The 18,281-nt window shown below is 41.3% G+C and overlaps 1 protein-coding gene and 1 non-coding gene across 2 annotated transcripts in view; one reads left to right on the forward strand and one right to left on the reverse strand.

Annotated features, from left to right (window-relative positions):
• Positions 1–4,654, forward strand: part of GEN1 (GEN1 Holliday junction 5' flap endonuclease) — a 31,386-nt gene extending 26,732 nt beyond the window's left edge. Inside the window, exon 14 of the mRNA XM_037151778.2 lies at positions 437–4,654. Coding sequence (XP_037007673.2) covers positions 437–1,701 — 1,265 coding nt within the window. The 3' untranslated portion in view covers positions 1,702–4,654. The remainder of the gene's footprint in view (positions 1–436) is intronic.
• Positions 4,655–6,504: 1,850 nt separating this feature from the next.
• LOC119054035 (small nucleolar RNA SNORA26) lies at positions 6,505–6,626 on the reverse strand. The gene has a single exon (XR_005083430.2). It is a non-coding gene; the product is annotated as a small nucleolar RNA SNORA26 (small nucleolar RNA).
• Positions 6,627–18,281: the final 11,655 nt, after the last annotated feature.

An 18,281-nucleotide genomic window follows, 5' to 3' on the forward strand; every position in this document is an offset into this window, starting at 1 on the left:
CTCTCATGCGTCCCCTGCTGGGAACTGGCCTGCAACCCAGGCATGTGCCCTGACTAGGAATCGAACCATGGTTGTTTGGTTCACAGGCTTGTGCTCGATCCACTGAGCTACACCAGCCAGGGCTAATAGTAATTATATTAGTCATGTATTGAGCAACCAATATATATATAATGTATTTTGGATTATATATACCTTTTCTTTATTTTCCAGAACTTGGTGAGGAAAATAATTTGATTATAACATTGTTTCCAAAAAAAGAAAAATATTTTGTTAGTAATTATTGTTTATGACTATTTATAGCATAGTTTCCAGGAATGCACTGACACAAAAACGCAAAAATTGCTTATATAGATTTCAACTTGAACCCTTTAGTTTGTTTACTCAAGATAAGTAAAATAAAACAGATTTTACTTATGTTATATTTTTTTCTTTTCAGGCATGAAAACTAAGCCTAAAGAAAACAATTTGCCAGAAGCAGGTGATAAGAGTTTTCAGTCACTCATAAATTTAAAACCCACATATGAAATCTCTTCTCAACAAAATTCCCAGTTACATTTGGAAGTTTTCCCTGATTCTGCATTACCCCAGGAATCAATTTCTGCATCATTAGATAGCTTGCCTTTATCTGCAGATGCTCTCTGTTTGAACACACAAGAGCACTTCATATCTGCTTTAAGACCTTTGGCTACACAGCAAATTAAACCTGTCAGTAAGTCTCTGATTTCAGAATCTAGTCAACCCAGTAGCTCATCCCACAATGTGTTGGCAGCTGATGATCTACACTTGAGCACCATTGATTGGGAAGGAACTTCTTTTAGTAACTCTTCAGTTATTCCAAAAAACTCTTGCTCTCATGGTTTAAAATCAGAACTTCAAACAACCACCCCTGATAGCTTTAAAACTATCCCAGGACAGTCGTCATGTGATAAAGTGTTGGATGCGGATCTTCAAAAGACTAATCCTGAGGACCTTCTACTTTGTGGCATTACTGATTTACATCTGCAGGATTTACCTTTAAAAGAACGAATACTTACAAAATCATCACATCCTCAGAAGAATGTACAACCAGATATGGACCTGAAAACTTTACTCACAGTAAAAGAATCTTGTATTGCTAACAGTAGTTCTGATTATCCATCACATCTTTCAAAGGATCTTCTGGGGATGTACTTGCCGAATGAATCTAGGAACTCTGAAGTTCTAGAAGGAGACCAGCTGTTTCAGGAAAACTGTAAAGTGAATACTTCTGTGCCTCATTCTGTCAAAAACGTGGTGGTAAAGACCTCGAATGTTAGAGCTGAACCATCAAAAACATCTTTTGGTCACAGTAGAAAAGTTGATTTAAAAACCACTCAGAAAATTGCAGTGAAGAAAAGTGTTTGCCTTGACAGATACTCCTCTGATGAAGAGAGTATCCCCAGGTTTGGGAAAGCTGAGTACGCAACTGAAAAAATGAAGCAGGAGCATAAACCAGCCCATCTCAGGAAGAATGACGCCAACAAATTGATGCAGGTTAAAGAAACTGAACAGTGTGTCCCCGCTTATAAAACAGCTGGAACTGAAGAAAAGTATTTCCCAGAGGCAGCAAAAGGTTCTCTGAGTTTTCTACAATGTTGTAAGGAAAAAGACGACTCTGATACTTGTCCGGATAGCCCTCTTCCTTTATGTCAGAGATTAAAACTGAGGTTCCAAAACACTTGAGATGAAATTTAAAATGTTTAACTTAGTATTCTAGTACCATCAGCATTGGCAAAGGCAGTGTGTCTATTTAATGTTTGGCAGATAAATGTAATATGCTTCCAAATGTCAGGAGATATTTTTGCCATTTTAATAAAAATTATAATTTTTTAAAGCCTCAAATTTCCATTTTAAAAGATGATCCTTGTAGTGAAAATTGTAGACAATGTATATTTTTTAAATATACTTTTGCCATTTTGTATATTGATACTGACTTCTTTAGTTATAGCTTTAAAATGTTAATAGAGTACTAGACAGTAAATGCTTTATCTACTTGCTCATTTTTACTCATATCATGCACACTTCTCTGAAGTATTTTTTTCTATTTCAGCTTGCTCCCAAGAGAATAATTCTTTATAATTGCCTATAATCTTGCAGTGTCTTCTGTTGTGGCTTTTATGAGAGTTCTATTTTCTCTCCACATGAAGATACTTTTAGTATGCCCTTTCATTTTGGTAACTTTATTCTGTTTTGTGAGGGGAAAAACGGAAAAGGAGGAACATGATCCATACATGTAGTAAAATTATGGTTGTAATGCTGAATAAACTAAGGAAACCTACTCTTCACATGTCTCCAGAAGTTAACAGGTATGCCAAATGCAAAAAGTTTTAGAAAATAGCATGTATAATCTGAAGAGGATTAGAGATTTGCTCAGGATCACACAGCTAATTAATAATGATGTGGGAATCAGGTTTCTTGCCTCCTAATTTGTTGGGGGGTTTTCTTCTATAGCACTTTTTTCTTCCCTTTTGTTTTGAAAATAAATCTATATAATACTGAGTTCAACATTTCCAAGTATTAAGTTGTACATTAATTCATTTATCACTCAAAAAATCTAGAGGCAATCAGATTGGAAAGAAAAAGTAAAACTGTCACTATTTGCAGATGGCGAGATTTTCATATAAGAGAATTCTAAGGAATCCACCACTAAGTCGGATGAACAAGTTCACCAAGGTGAACTCATTCAAGATATAAGATCAAAGACAGACCTAAATTGTATTTCTGTGCATCTTCAGTAAATAATACTAAATGAAGTTAAGAAAATTCTGTTTACAACAGCACTAAAAGTAATTAAATACTTTGGAATAAGTTTAACAAAAGTACAAAATTTATGTGTTGTTGAATGAGAAATTTGTAAAACTTAAATAAATGGAAAGTTATTCCATCTTCATGGATCTGAAGACTTGATATTAATATGGAAACTAATTTATAGAGTCAATAGAATCCCCATCAATTCCAGTGGATTTCTTTGCAGAAAATGACAAACTGATTCTAAAATTCATATGGAAATTTACAGGACACAGAATAGGCAAAGCAATCTTAAAGAAATGGGAGGACTCGCCCTTAATTCTGACTTCAAAACTTATTACAAAGTTACAGTAATGAAGAATGTGTTTTCATGGCATAAAGGCAGACATATAGATCAGTGGAATAGAACTGAGGGCCCATAAATATCCTCACATTTATGTTCAACTGATTTTCAACCAGAGTGCCAAGACAACTTACGAGGAAACTTCCTGCAAATGCCAATGATACAACCAAGTATCCACATACAAAAGAATGAAGTTTGATCTCTCCCTCATGAAATATACAAAAATAACTAATGGATGAAAGACCCAAGTATGAGAGCTAAAACTGTAAACTCTTAGATGAAAACATAGACATAAGTCTTTGTGACTTTTGATTAGGAAATGATTTCTTTGATATGGCACCACAAGCTTAGACAACAAGAAAAAAATGACATTTTAAAAACTAAAGACTTTAGCCCTGGCTGGTGTAGCTCAGTGGACTGAGCATGGAAGGATAAGCGTTCGATTCCCAGTCAGGGCACGTGCCTGGGTTGCAGGCCAGTTTCCAGCAGGGGAAACGAGAGGCAACCATACGTTGATGTTTCTCTCCCTCTCCTTCCCTTCCCCTCTAAAGATAAGTAAATAAAATCTTTAAAAAATATTTTAAAAAACTAAAAACATTGTGTTTCAGAAGATACCATCAAGAAAATGAAGAAATAACCCACAAAATGAGAAAATGTTTGCAAATTATAAAGAATTCTTAAACCTCAATAATAAGACAACTCAAAAGTCAGTAAAATATCTGCATAGACATTTCTCCAAAGAAAATGTAGAAATGGTCAATAAACACATGAAAAAATTCTCATCGTTAATTATCAGAAAATTGCAAACCAAAACCACAATGAGATACATTTCATGCCTAATAGGATGGCTAGAATCAAAAAGACAGATAATAAGTCTTGGTGAGGATGTGGAAGAATCAGAGTCCTTGTAACCTGATGGTAGAAATATAAAAAAGGGGAACCACTTTGAAAAAAATTTAGTAATTCCTCAAATGGTTAAACATAGTTACCACTTGATGCATCAGATCCACTCCCTGGTGTGTACCCGAGAGAAGTGAAGACACATATCCACACGAAAACTTGTACGCAGATGTCCATAGCAGCAGCATTCCTGATAGCCAAAAGCGGAAACGCCCGAGTGCCCATCGACTCACGAGTGGATAAAATGTGCTTTCTCCATGCCATTGGCAGTAAAGCGAAATGAAGTACAGATCAATAGTACAACATGCTAAGTGAAAGAGGCCAGTCACAACAGATCACATGTATGATTCAGTTTATATGAAATGTTCCAAATAAGCAAATTCATAATCTATAGAAACAGAAAGTAGACCCATGGTTGCCAAGGTCTGGGGGATAGGGTGGGAAAATGAAGTAGTGAGAAGGGAAATGACTATTAATGGGCTGGATTTTGAGATGAGTGGGTGGATGATAACAGTGTTCTAAAACTGATTGTGGGAATGGTTTTCAAAAATGAATATACTAAAACCTCTGAATTGTGCAATTTGAAAGATAAATTCTATGCTATGCGAATTATGTCATAATAAAGGTGGTTTAAAAACAAAACATGTAGAGAATTTTGCCTGCCCTAGCTTTCTTTAATATCTACAATGTATATAGCTTAACCTCACTCCTACACATGCACTGCCATCATCGTTTTATAGATTAGAAAAGTCCAGAGAAGTGATTTTCCTAATATTGGAGATGAAATTTTGGTTTATTAATCTAGTAGTTACTACATTATGCCTTGTAAAATTAGACTCAAATTTGGGATACTTTGAATTTTTGTGCTTTTTTTGACGTTGTCATTTTACTTGTTTCCTTTTTGAATTCCACTAAAGATATAGAAAGTGCTTTGAAACAAGTTTCACTTTGTTTTAGAAAAAGGTCGTGTTTGCAGAGCACTTGCTATGTATGGAATCCTGTGCAGGCAGAATCCTGAACTAAGGTACTCAGTCCTCTACTCAAGGCACCCACTTATCTCAACTGAACTGATACATTTTTTAAAATCAGTGGGTATCCGCATAGATGGCATGTATCTTTTAAGATAATGCTTTCATGTGGTTAATTGAAAGGGTGAAATAGTACAAAAAATAGTGAAAAAGTCCATTTCCTTTCTATTCTGAATGCCCAGGCTCTAATTCTTGATCTAAGAGGCAAGCACAGTTTCTAATCTCTTGTATTCAGTAGAATCTTCAAGAGGTGTTCTGCACCAATATATTAATGTATCTGAGGAAGTATTCCATATCAGTAAGTAGGTCTGTCATACTCTTTAAGGATATCCATGTCCCTGCATGTTCATGTGAAAACAGATACCTAGAGACATACGATAGCTGTGAGTGTTATGTTTGATTTTAACTGTTGGTAAGTGTACATTAGTTGAAGCACTTTTGAATCTCTGACGCCAGCTAAACTATTGAAAGTCAGACGTGTTTAATAGGTGTGATTTAAGATACTGCCACACTTTTTTCTAGCGGGGCAGAGCCGTTTTGTGTCCCTGAAAGCAGTATGTTGGGAGTTTTACTTACGTTGAAATGTCATCACCAAAACTTAATATTGCCCATCTTTTTCATTTTAGCTATTCTAGTAGTTGTGTAAATAAAGCCGCATCTCCTCATGGCTTTATTTGCATTTGCTTGGTAACTGGTGAGACTGAGTATCTTAGGCACCTATTTGCCATTAGTTTGTTGTCCTTTTTGAAATTCCCTTTTTATCTTTATGCCAGTTTTTCAGTTGGGTTGTTTGTCTTATTACAAAATTGTAAGTGTTCTTTATTTATGTCTAGATATCAGCCCTGTGTCAGATAAGTGTTTTTGCAAGTATTTTCCCCAAATCTGGCTCATCTTTTTATTTTAACTGTCTTTTAAAGGGCAAAACATTTTTAGCTTTTAAGTGTATTGTGTTCATGTTTGTGTGCAGTGTGCTGTTTTTGTGTGTTATTTAATATATTTTTGTCTAACCCAATGTCCCAACTATTTTTCTGTTTTCTTCTATAGGTGTAATGGTTTTTTACCTTTAATGTTTGGGTCTGTGATTCATTGCAAGTTAGTTTTTGCATATAATGTAAGGTAAGAATTGAGGAACATTTTTTTTTTCTATGCAAATGTCCGGGTATGCCACCACAATTTGTTGAAAAGACATCTCTTTTCCCTCATTGAATGGCCTTGGCTCCTTCATTGAAAATCAGTTGACTGTAATTGTGGGTCCGTTGCTGTTGCTGAACCCTGTTCCTTCCATTGAGCTATAGGTCTATTCAATTCCTGCCGTCTTGATTACTAGACCTTTATATTAATCCTTGATATCAGGTCATTTATCTTTGTTCATTGCCTATACTTTTCTGTCAAGGTCACCATGGTGCCTCTGTGTTAACTAAGACTAATAAACAATTTATAGTCTTCTTTTTTTTTTTTTCTTTTTTGAGCTGTGACTCCAGACAGGATCCAAAGAGAAGTTTTACCATCTCTTCTCAGGGTTTTACGGAGACTTACTTTACCCTTCTGTGGTAGCCCCCTAAGGCACTGAATCAACCTTAAAAGGGCATAGGAAAGGGCGACAATTTACAATCTTAAATTTACCTTTGCATAGATTTTGGGACTATTGAACTTCCCCTCTTTCTTGAAAGTTTCCATTTTCCAAGTCAACACTGCTCCTTGGTTTATCTCCTACCCCCTTGGGTATAATTTTACACTCCTCATAAACTTAAATATTTATGCTCCTTAAATACCATTGTTGCTCCAGCTCTCTCCTCATACTGTATTCACTATTTCTCCCCATTTTTCTACTCTCATAACTCAGATATGGATCTTTAGCCAAAGCTTTTCTCCTGGTCTGTAGATCTGCTTATTAGACTAATTCCTGACATCACTGGAGATTAACGTATGATAGAGGTGGTAGAAACGCTTGAGTTGCCAGACACGTCTAACCCCCGAAGTACTTCCAAGCCTTGCTGCAGGTGGTTCCCAGTTCTAAGTGAAGTCACAGGGTTGTGCACATTCATTCATCCTAGAGATGTTTATTCAGGGTCCACTGAATAGGCAGGCACATCAAGTGCCAGGGGGCCACCAGGAAACATAGTGACATGAAACCCAATTCTTACTTTCAGGGAATTGACAAGAGCAAGGTAGGGAAATGTGGCATATTTATATACAAGAATAATTTATTTTGTATAGCACAGAATTCAATGAATGAAATAGGCAGTTAATACTACCTGAGTCTTTCTGAGCAGGGAACATTCTTTTGGCAAACAGATTTGACTGGGCTTTGAAGTATAGGCAATAATCTGGCAGAATTGTAGTAGCATTACAAACAGGACACTTTGGTGGATGAGCTTGAGGTGATGACATAGAATAGGGCCAGCGTGCTTAGGAAATGGTGAAAATCCATTTCAGTCTGGAGTCTTATTTGGAACTTTGGTCTCCAGGGAACAAATTGCTGTGCAGGCGAGGAATGGCCAGGAATTGAGAAGTAATGAATCAAGCAGAAAGCAGACTAGGGTATCTGAGAACAAAGGGAAAAAGAAATAGGACAAAGTGTAGCAAAGAAGCTGACCAGGATGCTGTAGTATTCTGACCGTATAAGCCACACATGTAAACCAGGTTTACATGTGAGTTCATCAATTCACACACAGCACCAAAGGTGCACCCACCTGGTTATACAGGAGGGAGAAGGAAGACATAAATTTAAAATTGCCGGGCAAGGGAGGAAAAATAACATTTCTTGAGCACATACTATGTGCAAGCTTGGTTCTTTACAAGCTTTTTATCCTCAACAACTCTGTAAGGACTGTTATCGTAATATTTCAAATATTCAAAAGGAAAAATATTTCTCATTAAAATGTTCCTCCAGGGATCTGCTAATGGTGACTGTTCACTAGGAGTACCACAGTCTTGGCTGATAGTTTAGGACCATCCGTCCCTGGTAAGTAAATACTTACAAAGTCTAGCGGTGTTCACCCTGGTAGGTGTGGCTTAGCGGGTTGAGTGTTGGCCCATGAACTAAAAGGTCACCAGTGGGTTCCCGATCAGGGCACATGCCTGTGTTGTGGGCCAGGCCCCTGGCTGGGGGCAGGCGAGAGGCAACTTAATCACTGTTTCTGTTACACAGCAATGTTTCTCTCCTTCCCTACCTCTCTGTCTAAAAAATACATAAAATCTTAAAAATTTAGAGGTGTTCTTAACTTGGGACTTTACAAGATGAAAACAATGTGCTTATTCAAAATGTAATTGGTAACTACTATATTCAGTCACCTAACATACTTATTGAACAACTACTTTGTGAAAGACTCCTATGTTCTTCTGCCTATAACAGCAGATGGAGGTCCATGGGATTTAAAATAATTTTGCAAACCACTCAGTTGGAAAGTGCTTAAGCAGAGGCTAGAACTCAGGTCTCCTAATTCCTTTAGTGAAGGAACTTTCCTATACTTACGTTTCCATACTTCATTCAGTTCTTTACTCAAATGTCAGACCAGTGCACCTTTCCTGACCTCACTTGAAGCAACTCTCCATTACTCACTAGTATTTCTTACCCTGTGATATCTGCATTTTTCTTTACACTTAGCAGTACGTGATATTATATTATGTATGCTTCTTGCATTTTTGCATTGTTTCTTTCCCAAACTCGATGCAAACGCTATGCAGGCAGGGACATGTCCTTTTTGTTAACAGAAGACTGCGACAGTGCTCAGCACAATAACTAGTAAATGCCTGAATATCCACTCCCTGCCCCTGCAGAGCCTGTACCAGCAGTGGCTGCACATTCCTCCCAAATGTGGTCCCAGGACTCCAGCGTGACCCAAGAGGCTGGGGTATCCTGGTTCCAAAACATCTCTCCAGCTTCACCTTCAAAATCACAGCCATGAGCCTTGGCTCTAGCTACCTAAGGTCACTTGTGAGACCTGAGCAGATGTTTAAGCCTTTGTTTATAACTTTCTCTTTGTCTGAAATGCCCGGCCCTCCCTTATTAGCAAGACAAACTCCTCTTCCTCTGTCAAGGACCAACTCAAATGTCCTAACTTGTCTCTAGTTAATTCCAAGCAAAATTAGTTGCTCTCTTTGTGCTCCCAAAGAAATTATGTATAGTCCCTGGTGGTAATTTGTCACATTTCATTCACACATTCAAACTATTCGTTGAGTACCTACTGTGTGGCAGGTACAGTATTCTTTTTAAAAAATGTAGGCAATTCTTGTCTAAGACAAGGCTGAGAACTCTGACCACAGGGATTAAATCGTATTTAATTTTGTATTCCTGCAGGCCTTTGCACAGCATTTAATTCTCTGCTTCACCAATTTTTGTTTACCCATCAAGACTCAGCATAAACTGGTCTTTTCTAAGAAAGGTTTATATAGCTTCTCACGGATCCCTACTCTTGCCTATAGTCTTCTAAAATATGATCTGTAAACAGTTTCATGTTGACTGATTTGCATTTTGTCTCAGGCACCAGGCTGTGAGCACCTTGTGTTTCTGAATCTGTAGCCCCCAGAAGAGGGGCTGCCACAGAAACCCTTCAGTGAACGGGTGCCAATTGCCTGGCAATGAGTTTGGGGTCTCAGTTCTTCCACTCTCCGTGGAGAAAGATCAGATCCAGTTGGATGGTTCCCTCCATCAGCTTCACTAGTCCCCTTTCTTCATTTGAAGATGCCATGGTGAGATGCCTTGCTTTCTGAAGGTGAAGGGGCTAAATCAACTGCTGACCATCCCAATTAAGCTGGTAGCACTTAGGCTAAAACAGTTTAAATCATATCACTGGAAGCAGCCTCCTTTCATCTGCAGATTAACGTGGCAACAGTTTATCACCTTCCTAGCCAGGAAAACCTTTTATCAGGCTCTCCTAACAGCTTGTATTAGCCCCTGAAAGGACTTGCCGAATTGCCTTTAAAATGACATGCTGCAGGGTCAGCCCCAGCAATAGCCCCCCCAAAGTGGAACATTTTCTGACCGACCATTGCCAGAATGTTAATTTATTTATCCCCTGGCCAGATAAGTTCAATAAATTGCCTGGGGAGGGGAGGGTCATCAGCAAAGAAGGCTGACTCTTTTGTAGTGAGAATGACTTAATATTTTGCTAAGATTGGGGAAAAAAAATTTGTAAGCACCCAAACAGAACTTCTTTGATGGAGGTGAAGTGTCTGAGCTCAGCATTATTCTGTGCCATGATGCAAAAAATAAAATGTTGACCTCCCCAGAATGGCAAAATCTGCCTGTGTACTTAGACTTCTCTGATCAAACACTCAGTGAAAGAATTCTGGACTGTTTGCATCATCATAACTTAAATCTCTTCATCTACCACTCAACAGATACCCGCCTTTGTGCTGTGAGTGAAGTCTGAAAGCTCTGTCCTTTGAATCTGAAAATGAGAACCAGTGAGTCGTTCAACATCCATGTGAAGGTAGATGTCAGATCCTTTGACTTTTTGTATTTGAAACCAGTGCTGTTTGCAGTAACTGCTCCAAAGTAATTATTATTGTGAAAATCATTTACATTGTTACTAAATTGAAAACGCCATGTGAATGCCAGATGCCAGAAGGCTTATTTTACACAGATGTCCAAACAGACGTGTCTAGTCCAGGCCCTGTGAAGGCCCCATGACTTCACAGCAGGGATAGTGAGTTCTTTGAGGGGTGTCAAAGGACGCCGTACAGCCAGGTCTACATCCTGTGAAACAGACCAAAGGACACCTTCTTTACTTAGGAGGCAATGGTCCGAGTAATTGTCTGAGTTCTGACAGAGACTGGCTACCTTGGGCAAACCAGCCCAGCTTCTGCATGTGTCTCCTCGTACACAGGTGGGAATGATACTTCCTCTTCCCTTCGTTCTCACATGGTGAGGAGGAACAGGCTTTGAAGAGGCATACATTCGTGTATGCATCTAGCATTACTGATTGTGATTTGCCAAATCCATTGATGAACCACAAGTGATGTCTTTAAAATGCGTTGTATTGTAGCCTGTATAATTTTTTGAGAAGGTAGTTGTCTCTTTATGAAGAGAGACAAAGCATGTTGGACAGTGAAGAGTTTGAGTAGGTTTGGTTTTAAAAGTCTGTCGTGCAAAACATTTGTGAATCTTGGGAGAAGAGAAAGGACAGATACTGAATGTTTACTCTTACATTCACCCACTTCCCTGATTTTTCACATTCCTCACATTTGCTCACAGAAACTCGGAAAGGCAGCCCCTTTAAGTCCCTGTTTATTATATGAGGCTAAGAGAAGCTAAGGAACTTATCCAAGGTCAACACATCTAGTAAATAGCAGGGCCAGGACTTGAAGCTAGAGCTAGTAGTCTTGCTTCACAGCTTCTTTGGCAAAAATTAAGGCTTCTGTGTATTCCACATCTATCTAAGTTTATGGCACTTTTATTTTCTTATTTTTTTAATCTTCTCTCCAAAACATGCTTATTGATTTTAGAGAGAGGGAAAGGGAGGGAGAAAGGGAGAGGGAGAAAGATCGATATGAGAGAGAAACATCAACTGGTTGCCTTTCATAGGTGCCCTGACCAGGGACAGGACCCACAACATTCGGGCTTGTGCGATGATGCCCAACCCACTGAGCCACACCGAAGTTTATGGCACTTTTAAAGAAGCCACTTGTCAGAGTGAGGCAATGACCTCTACTGCTCCGATTTCTGGCAAACTGGCCACTAAACCAGAGTAGTTCAGAGGAGTCCCAGAGAAGCCGTATTGTAAACATTCAAGAAATGATTGCAGAAGTTACTTTGGGAAGGTTGGGTGTGTAAGGAAGGAGGTGGAGGCGAGGGACAGCCAGGGCAAAAAATCTCCCAGAAATTTCACCCTCTCTCTCCAAAGCTCTACCCACCAGGGCCGATGTCCCCAGGATGCGGTTCTCAGGGGAGCATCAGTTAGGGGAGTCTTCTTTTTGGCATTCATTTCTGACGTGAAGCACCTCTGCACAGTGTCTACAAGGGGCCAGGCCTATGATAATTATCTAAGGATGCTGTTTTACTAATCTTGAAAGCAACACGGGGAAGTAAAGCAACATGCTTGGGGCTGCACAGTTGGTGCACATGTCTCCTCCAGGTCGTATTGCTTGCAACAAAAGACAAGTGCAGTCATCTCTTGAAGGAACTACTTCCAATTTCCCTGCTTCAAAGCACGTATGCCCTTCGTAGCGCACACATAAGCCAGATGATGCAAACCACATTCTGACACCACCACCCCCCTCACTCGCTTGCTCCCAGCAGAGGCCTCCCATGGTACTCGGTGCGAATTCCAAAGGCCGTGGTGGAGTCTATCAGGTTCCCCCTGCCCTGAGCCCTGCCCGTTGCTCTCACCTCATCTCTGGACTCTACCCACTCACTTCGCTGGCTTCAGTGGTGCTGGCTTTATTTCATTTCCTTGAACACACCAAGCTCATTCCATGTCCTGGCTCTTGAACTACTGTTCTGTCTGCATGACCTTGTCACAGATTGTTGGAGAGTAAACTCCTCATCACCATTCAGCTGGTACTTTTGTGACAACACCAGCACCTCCCCACGCTGACTCCCACTGCTTCACTCTTGCCTTTTACCCTGAGTTATTGTCTTCACAAATTATATTAGATTTTTTGTCTGTCTCCCATCTCTATAGTAACAACATAAGAAGAAACTTTATTGTTCTTTGACATATCCCCTTAGTTTTAAACCATGCGTGACATGTAGCACACATTTAATGTATTCTTATTGGATGAACAAATGAATGAAGTTAAGCTTTGAACCAAACCAGCTACAAGCCCAAACCCACATTTTGACTACCAATATGCTGCAATTCTCTTTAGTGAATTCTTAAAAAAGGAGCCAGTCCTGGGCTAAGCATGGTGCGGAGTACAAAAAAATAATATCTCTCCCTTGAGATCTTTATAATTTAGTTGTGACACCAGACTCGTTTGCACTTGAGATAACAGATAGTATAGCTAAGTGCTGGGTGAAGGAGGCGGCATCAGAGGGCCTCAGAATGCAGATGAGAGTGTCAGTAGCACCCTGGTGGTCTTCGGAGACTTCCCAGAGGTTAATTGGAAGAGGCCTTCAGCAGTGGATGCAGATTTGAGAGGGGGAGTGAAGACTGTCAGGCTCCTGGGTAAGATGAAATCTGATGACTTTATCCGAGAAAGAGTAATAAGTGACAAGTATTGGAGGGCATTCCATGTGGGCAACATTCGTTAGATCCTTTTGTCTGGAAAGTAACCCGCTCACTCTTTACGTACAAGTCTAATTTTATGGGAAAACAAGGCCAATAGGGAAGAAAAAAGGAAGAGAGGGGTGAGGTTTCTAGTTTTTCACTTAGGGTTAGGGGTGGGGGATAGGCCAGGACCTGGCACACTGAGTGTCAGATATTGGGCATTGTATGTGCTCAGGTATGGAACTGCACAGGGCCCTGGCCATTAACAGACACTAGGAGTTTCTTGGGGGGCCACAGCTGCCTCTCAGGGGGGCCCCCCGCCTGCAATTATGGCTCCCAGTGAAGTAAAGCAAGGAGATCCCTGAGAACTAGGTCACCAGCTAGTGAAGATGCTGAGCACTCACTATGCTCAGAATTAGCAAACATCCATCCACCCATCTATCCATTCATCCATCCATCCATCCATTTATTCAACAAGCAGTTTCTCTATAAGTATGTAATATGCAAATTTCAGGGGCTATAGTAAGGATTATATCCTTACTGTAGTATAGGGTCTATAGTATAGTATATGTATAGTAAGGCTGTAGTTTCCTTGAGGAACTCATGGTCTATCCACAAAGAAAACCATGTGCCTTTAAAACTTGATAACACAATAGGCAGTTACTGCCTTAACTCTGCTCATGCTTCCAGGTCTGGGCTGAATGAAGACATTTATTGCATATGCCAGGCTTGGCTACAAAATTACACCAAACCAAACCAAACCACTCCATGAAGGGAAAGATTCTGCTGATCTTTTTTTTTCTCACAAGCTCTTCCCAGAAAGGTGATAACAGAAGATTTGGTCCCAACAGGAACACAGGCAAGGGATTTGCATTTTAAAGTTTGACAGATATTTATAGGCCTTTTGATCTCTTTTCCTCCCTCTACCCACCCGCCCCCAACCTCCATGCCTCCACCTCCCCCACCCATCAGTTCTCTACATTGTACCAGGTACAGATTAGAGAAATGGTGGTTCCAGGGCCAGAGGACCTGGGTGCCATGTGGTGTGTGCTCACAGTCACGTAGCTCCTGTTTCTTGAATACCAAAATATGTCAAGTAATTTTCTTAATTCCTGACCACTGCGATCACCCTGCAAGTTTCCTTTATTATTTACCTTTGTTGTCGTCGTTGTTGTTAAAGGAGGAGGAAAATGAGGCTCGGAGAGGCTAAAGCACCTCCTCAGAAACACTGGTAAGTGGTGGAGGCAGAAGTAAAACCCAAGTTTGTGTGCCCCCAAACCTATGGCCTTTTCATTAAGCCGAGCTGACTCCAGTTGACAAGCCTGGTTATTATAGGCAGCTTAGCTAAGATCCTTCCTGGAAAAGATTATCCTGCATTCCAGTTTTCTTGCTTGGTGTTATTCTGGAAATAGCCCAATAAACGTCACACTTTGATTTACTCAGGACCCACTTGCAGCTGTCTTTTCTTTTGCAGTTCTTCTGGGGCTCTGAGTTCTTCCTCTCCTTCCAGGCTTCCACACAGGCCAACACAGCCCACAGCTGCGTGCCTCAGTTTGGAACAGTGTTCAGCAGCCCTGTAGGATTTGCTGAACAGAGCTTCTCTAAGCCCCAAACAAAACCTTTTGGAAACAAGCTAAAAATCTCAGACCCTTACATGTTTGCAACCAGAGGGGATCCTAAAAACCATGTAGGAAGCAGAGGTCCAGAGACTGTCTCATGGAAAGTAGATGGCATCAGATTTATTAGAATTCTATATATCTGCTATGTTAAAAGTAAAAGATAAAGGACATAAATTACATTAATACCTCCATGTGCTAGGTGCTTTGCCTTGTTTAATCTTCACTACAAGCCAGTGAGGTACAATTCATTGTTATCTTCATGTTACAGATTAACTGTCTCAGAGAAATAACCAACTGAAGGTCCTACAGTAATTGAACTCACGAGAGACTACAGACAGCTCAGACCCTTCCTTTCACACAGCGTGTGGTGGGCTGCGATAGACACTGCAAACACACCCTGGCACAGGTGACTGGCCTGTGAAATTTGCCCCCGTGTCACAGAGCAAGGAGCCAAAAGAACTCGAGGCGAATATGGTCATTCTGTGGACTTGCTGAGGTCAGGTCTGTGCGGCATTCCCCAGCAACTCCAGTGGCATTTCGACCACGCCGGCTTCCCCTGGGAAACATGGACTGCTTGCCTGCGGGCAGGGTCTCCCCAACTTCCTAAGACTATCTATTACAAACTAGCAGAGTTTGCAAGTTCCCTTCATCCTTGGAAAATCCATCCCCCACGCTAAAAGCGGGGCCTCCGAAGTGCCAGATTGGGAGCCATAAGAAAGTCGTTGCTGGTGCGAGCCTTCCTGTTGAGGTTGAGAGATCAGGTTCAAAGCTCAAGCCGGCAGCTTCCCCACCTCCACTCCCCATCCCATCCCCAGTGGTGAGAGGGAATGTTCCTTCCCTTCCCCCACTGAGGTTCCCTGTAAAGCCCCTGGATTTTGCTGAGCTGTGGGCCAGGATAACGGTGGTAAGAGATGATCCTGGTCCAATGGCTTCAATATTACGCAGCAAGCCCTGGCCCAACTGTAATCACCTGTGAGGCAGAACCCACAACCTATTTCTATCAAAGCATGTTTCTTGACCATCTGTCCATACTAATTTCATTCTCTTAGAAATGAGATATGCCCACACATAACCATTAGGAGGACAGGCTGCCATTGGTGGCCTTTAGTTGTACTTGAAGAAACACCTTTGACCTCAATTTCTACACAAACTTTCCTGCTTCTTGGTATTGCCCATTCAGGAGCAAATAGTTGACCTGCTAATGACAGTGTTACCAAAGATCCCGACTCGGCATCATTCTGCTAGCTTGCCAGTAATGGCATTTTCTCTTGTGAAAGCACATGATTGTTAGCAATCCATCCTGTAGCTCTTAGCCCTTCTTTGAGTGATGAAAACCTTAAAAATTTTTTGAAATCCATACATGTCCTTACCAATAAAATACACATGGGCACATACACAGTATTGTCGTGTGCTGCGTCGGACACGCGGAGCCCATGCCTGACCTCTCACACGCTGCAAACCACCCCCCCACCCCCTGTCTAGAGGGAGCAGCCTGGTCTGGGGACCTTGCCTGGTTCTCTGTATATCTCCCGAATGCAGTAGAGTTTCTGGTAGGTGATAGATACAGTACTTAGGAAATGAATGTTGCAAGCGGAGCTAATTAATCAATCTAGAAGGAAGTTTGTGAGAGCAAAGTTGGCTTGGTGATACCCTGGCTGAGTAAGAATGGTATTGAGCAACATTGCGCACAGTCCGGTGGATTTTGGATCCCAATTAGAGAACCGCTGCTGTAGATCAGAGAGGGATGTGCGAGGCTAGAGAAGAAGAAAAGGAAAGAGAAAAAAAGGGAAAAGGAAAAGAAAAGAAGGAAAATAATGGTATTTGTAGTGCACAGATCCATTAACCATAGCAGTCAGAATAATATCTCTTTTTCCCTACCTCCCCAACTCCCTTCTCTCCCTAACTCCTTTATTCTTTCTTCCTCTTTTTAAAAAAGATTTTATTTATTTATCTTTAGAGGGGAAGGAGAGAGGGAGAGAAACATCAATGTATAGTTGCCTTTCATGCATCCCCTGCTGGGAACTGGCCTGCAGGGAACCAGCCTGCAACCCAGGCATGTGCCCTGACTGGGAATTGAACTGAGATTCTCTGGTTCGCAGACCTGTGCTTAATCCACTGAGCTATACTAGCCAGGGCCATCTTTCTTCCTCTTTTTAATGTACAAGAGCTTTCAAAAATATAAAGAGCTTTTAATTACTGTCCAGTGATCAAAGATTAGCCTGCAGAGATTTCTTTTTTATTTCATTGTTTGCTGGAATCGCTTCTGTGGCAGAGGCTAGTCACTACGCAGGCAGGAGCCACTGAACAGGTACCTCAGGTGGTCAGAGAGGTGAGCATGTGCCCACAGAGCCCTCCTATTCTATTCTATACTACAAGTTCTTCTCCCCGAAGGACACGGAACAGAAGATACCAAGGCTGCTTCTTGCCATGGATTATGGAAAACCCACCGAGGCTGCCTTTCAGAGGCACAAGGATGACCATTGGCACCTGACATTTCCAAGTGCAGTGTGTTGGGCTGGGATCCGAGAGCGGAGGGACCACCGCCCATGTAGTAACATGGAGCTCTGGATCCGACACCCATGCATCCTGGCTCAGAAGGTTTGGGGTGAGCCCAGGAACCTTTACTCTTTTAAAACTACCAAGAAATTCTGATGGGAATATAATTTGGAAACCCCAGAACACAGGTGGCAAACACAAGGCCCGAGGCCCGAATCCGGCCCTCCATCTTGTTTTATCCAGCCTGGCAGCAGCCAGTGCCGAGCTCCTTGCCCCTAGTGAAGGAGTAGTTACGTTTATACAGCCCTAAAATTACATTCGGCCCCTCTGAAGGCAACCAAGAGGCTGATGTGGCCCCCGGTGAAAATGAGTTGGACACCCCTGCCCCTAGGAGGCCTCTAGCACCACATTAACTGTTTCTGTCCTCCAAAGGGCTGATGTCAAAATTTCCAGCTCTAGGTGTGTTTACCCCCGGGCCTTATCCCTATAATTTTGTTTCAAGATTCCTACCACATTGGGTAAAAGATGATAAGATCCATAAAATGGCAACATCTTGTGTTACGGACAAGAGATGGGAGGGGAGGAGGAGGAAGGGAGTAGAGCAGAGCAGGGATTTTATCTCCCATCCTGTTGTCTGTTCCTTGGCCTGGACACTCCTAGGGCTCCCCAGCTCTGCCAAGAACAGTCTTCAGCGGTGCCTGTCACAAGTGCTGGTGACCGAAAAGGTGGTGCGGCCCTCAAAGGCTCTGCTTCCCATTCGTAAGAATTCTAGAAGTCTCATTTAGGACACTTACCTTCCCTGGCTGTCTCACCTGTGCTTACCCACCCTGGTCTTCCTCTAAAGGATTATATCTTCCTCTGAGATTACATCTTCAGAACATTTTGAGCTACAAGAAGGAGAACGTTGTGCACAGGCCCAGTTATTTTTGCAGGATTCCATTTCCTCTGTTCACTTTGAATCCATCTCCTGGTA

The sequence above is a fragment of the Artibeus jamaicensis genome, unplaced genomic scaffold (genome assembly GCF_021234435.1).
Source record: "Artibeus jamaicensis isolate MK-2021 breed Jamaican fruit bat unplaced genomic scaffold, CSHL_Jam_final contig_465, whole genome shotgun sequence".
Taxonomy (NCBI): Eukaryota; Metazoa; Chordata; class Mammalia; order Chiroptera; family Phyllostomidae; genus Artibeus; species Artibeus jamaicensis.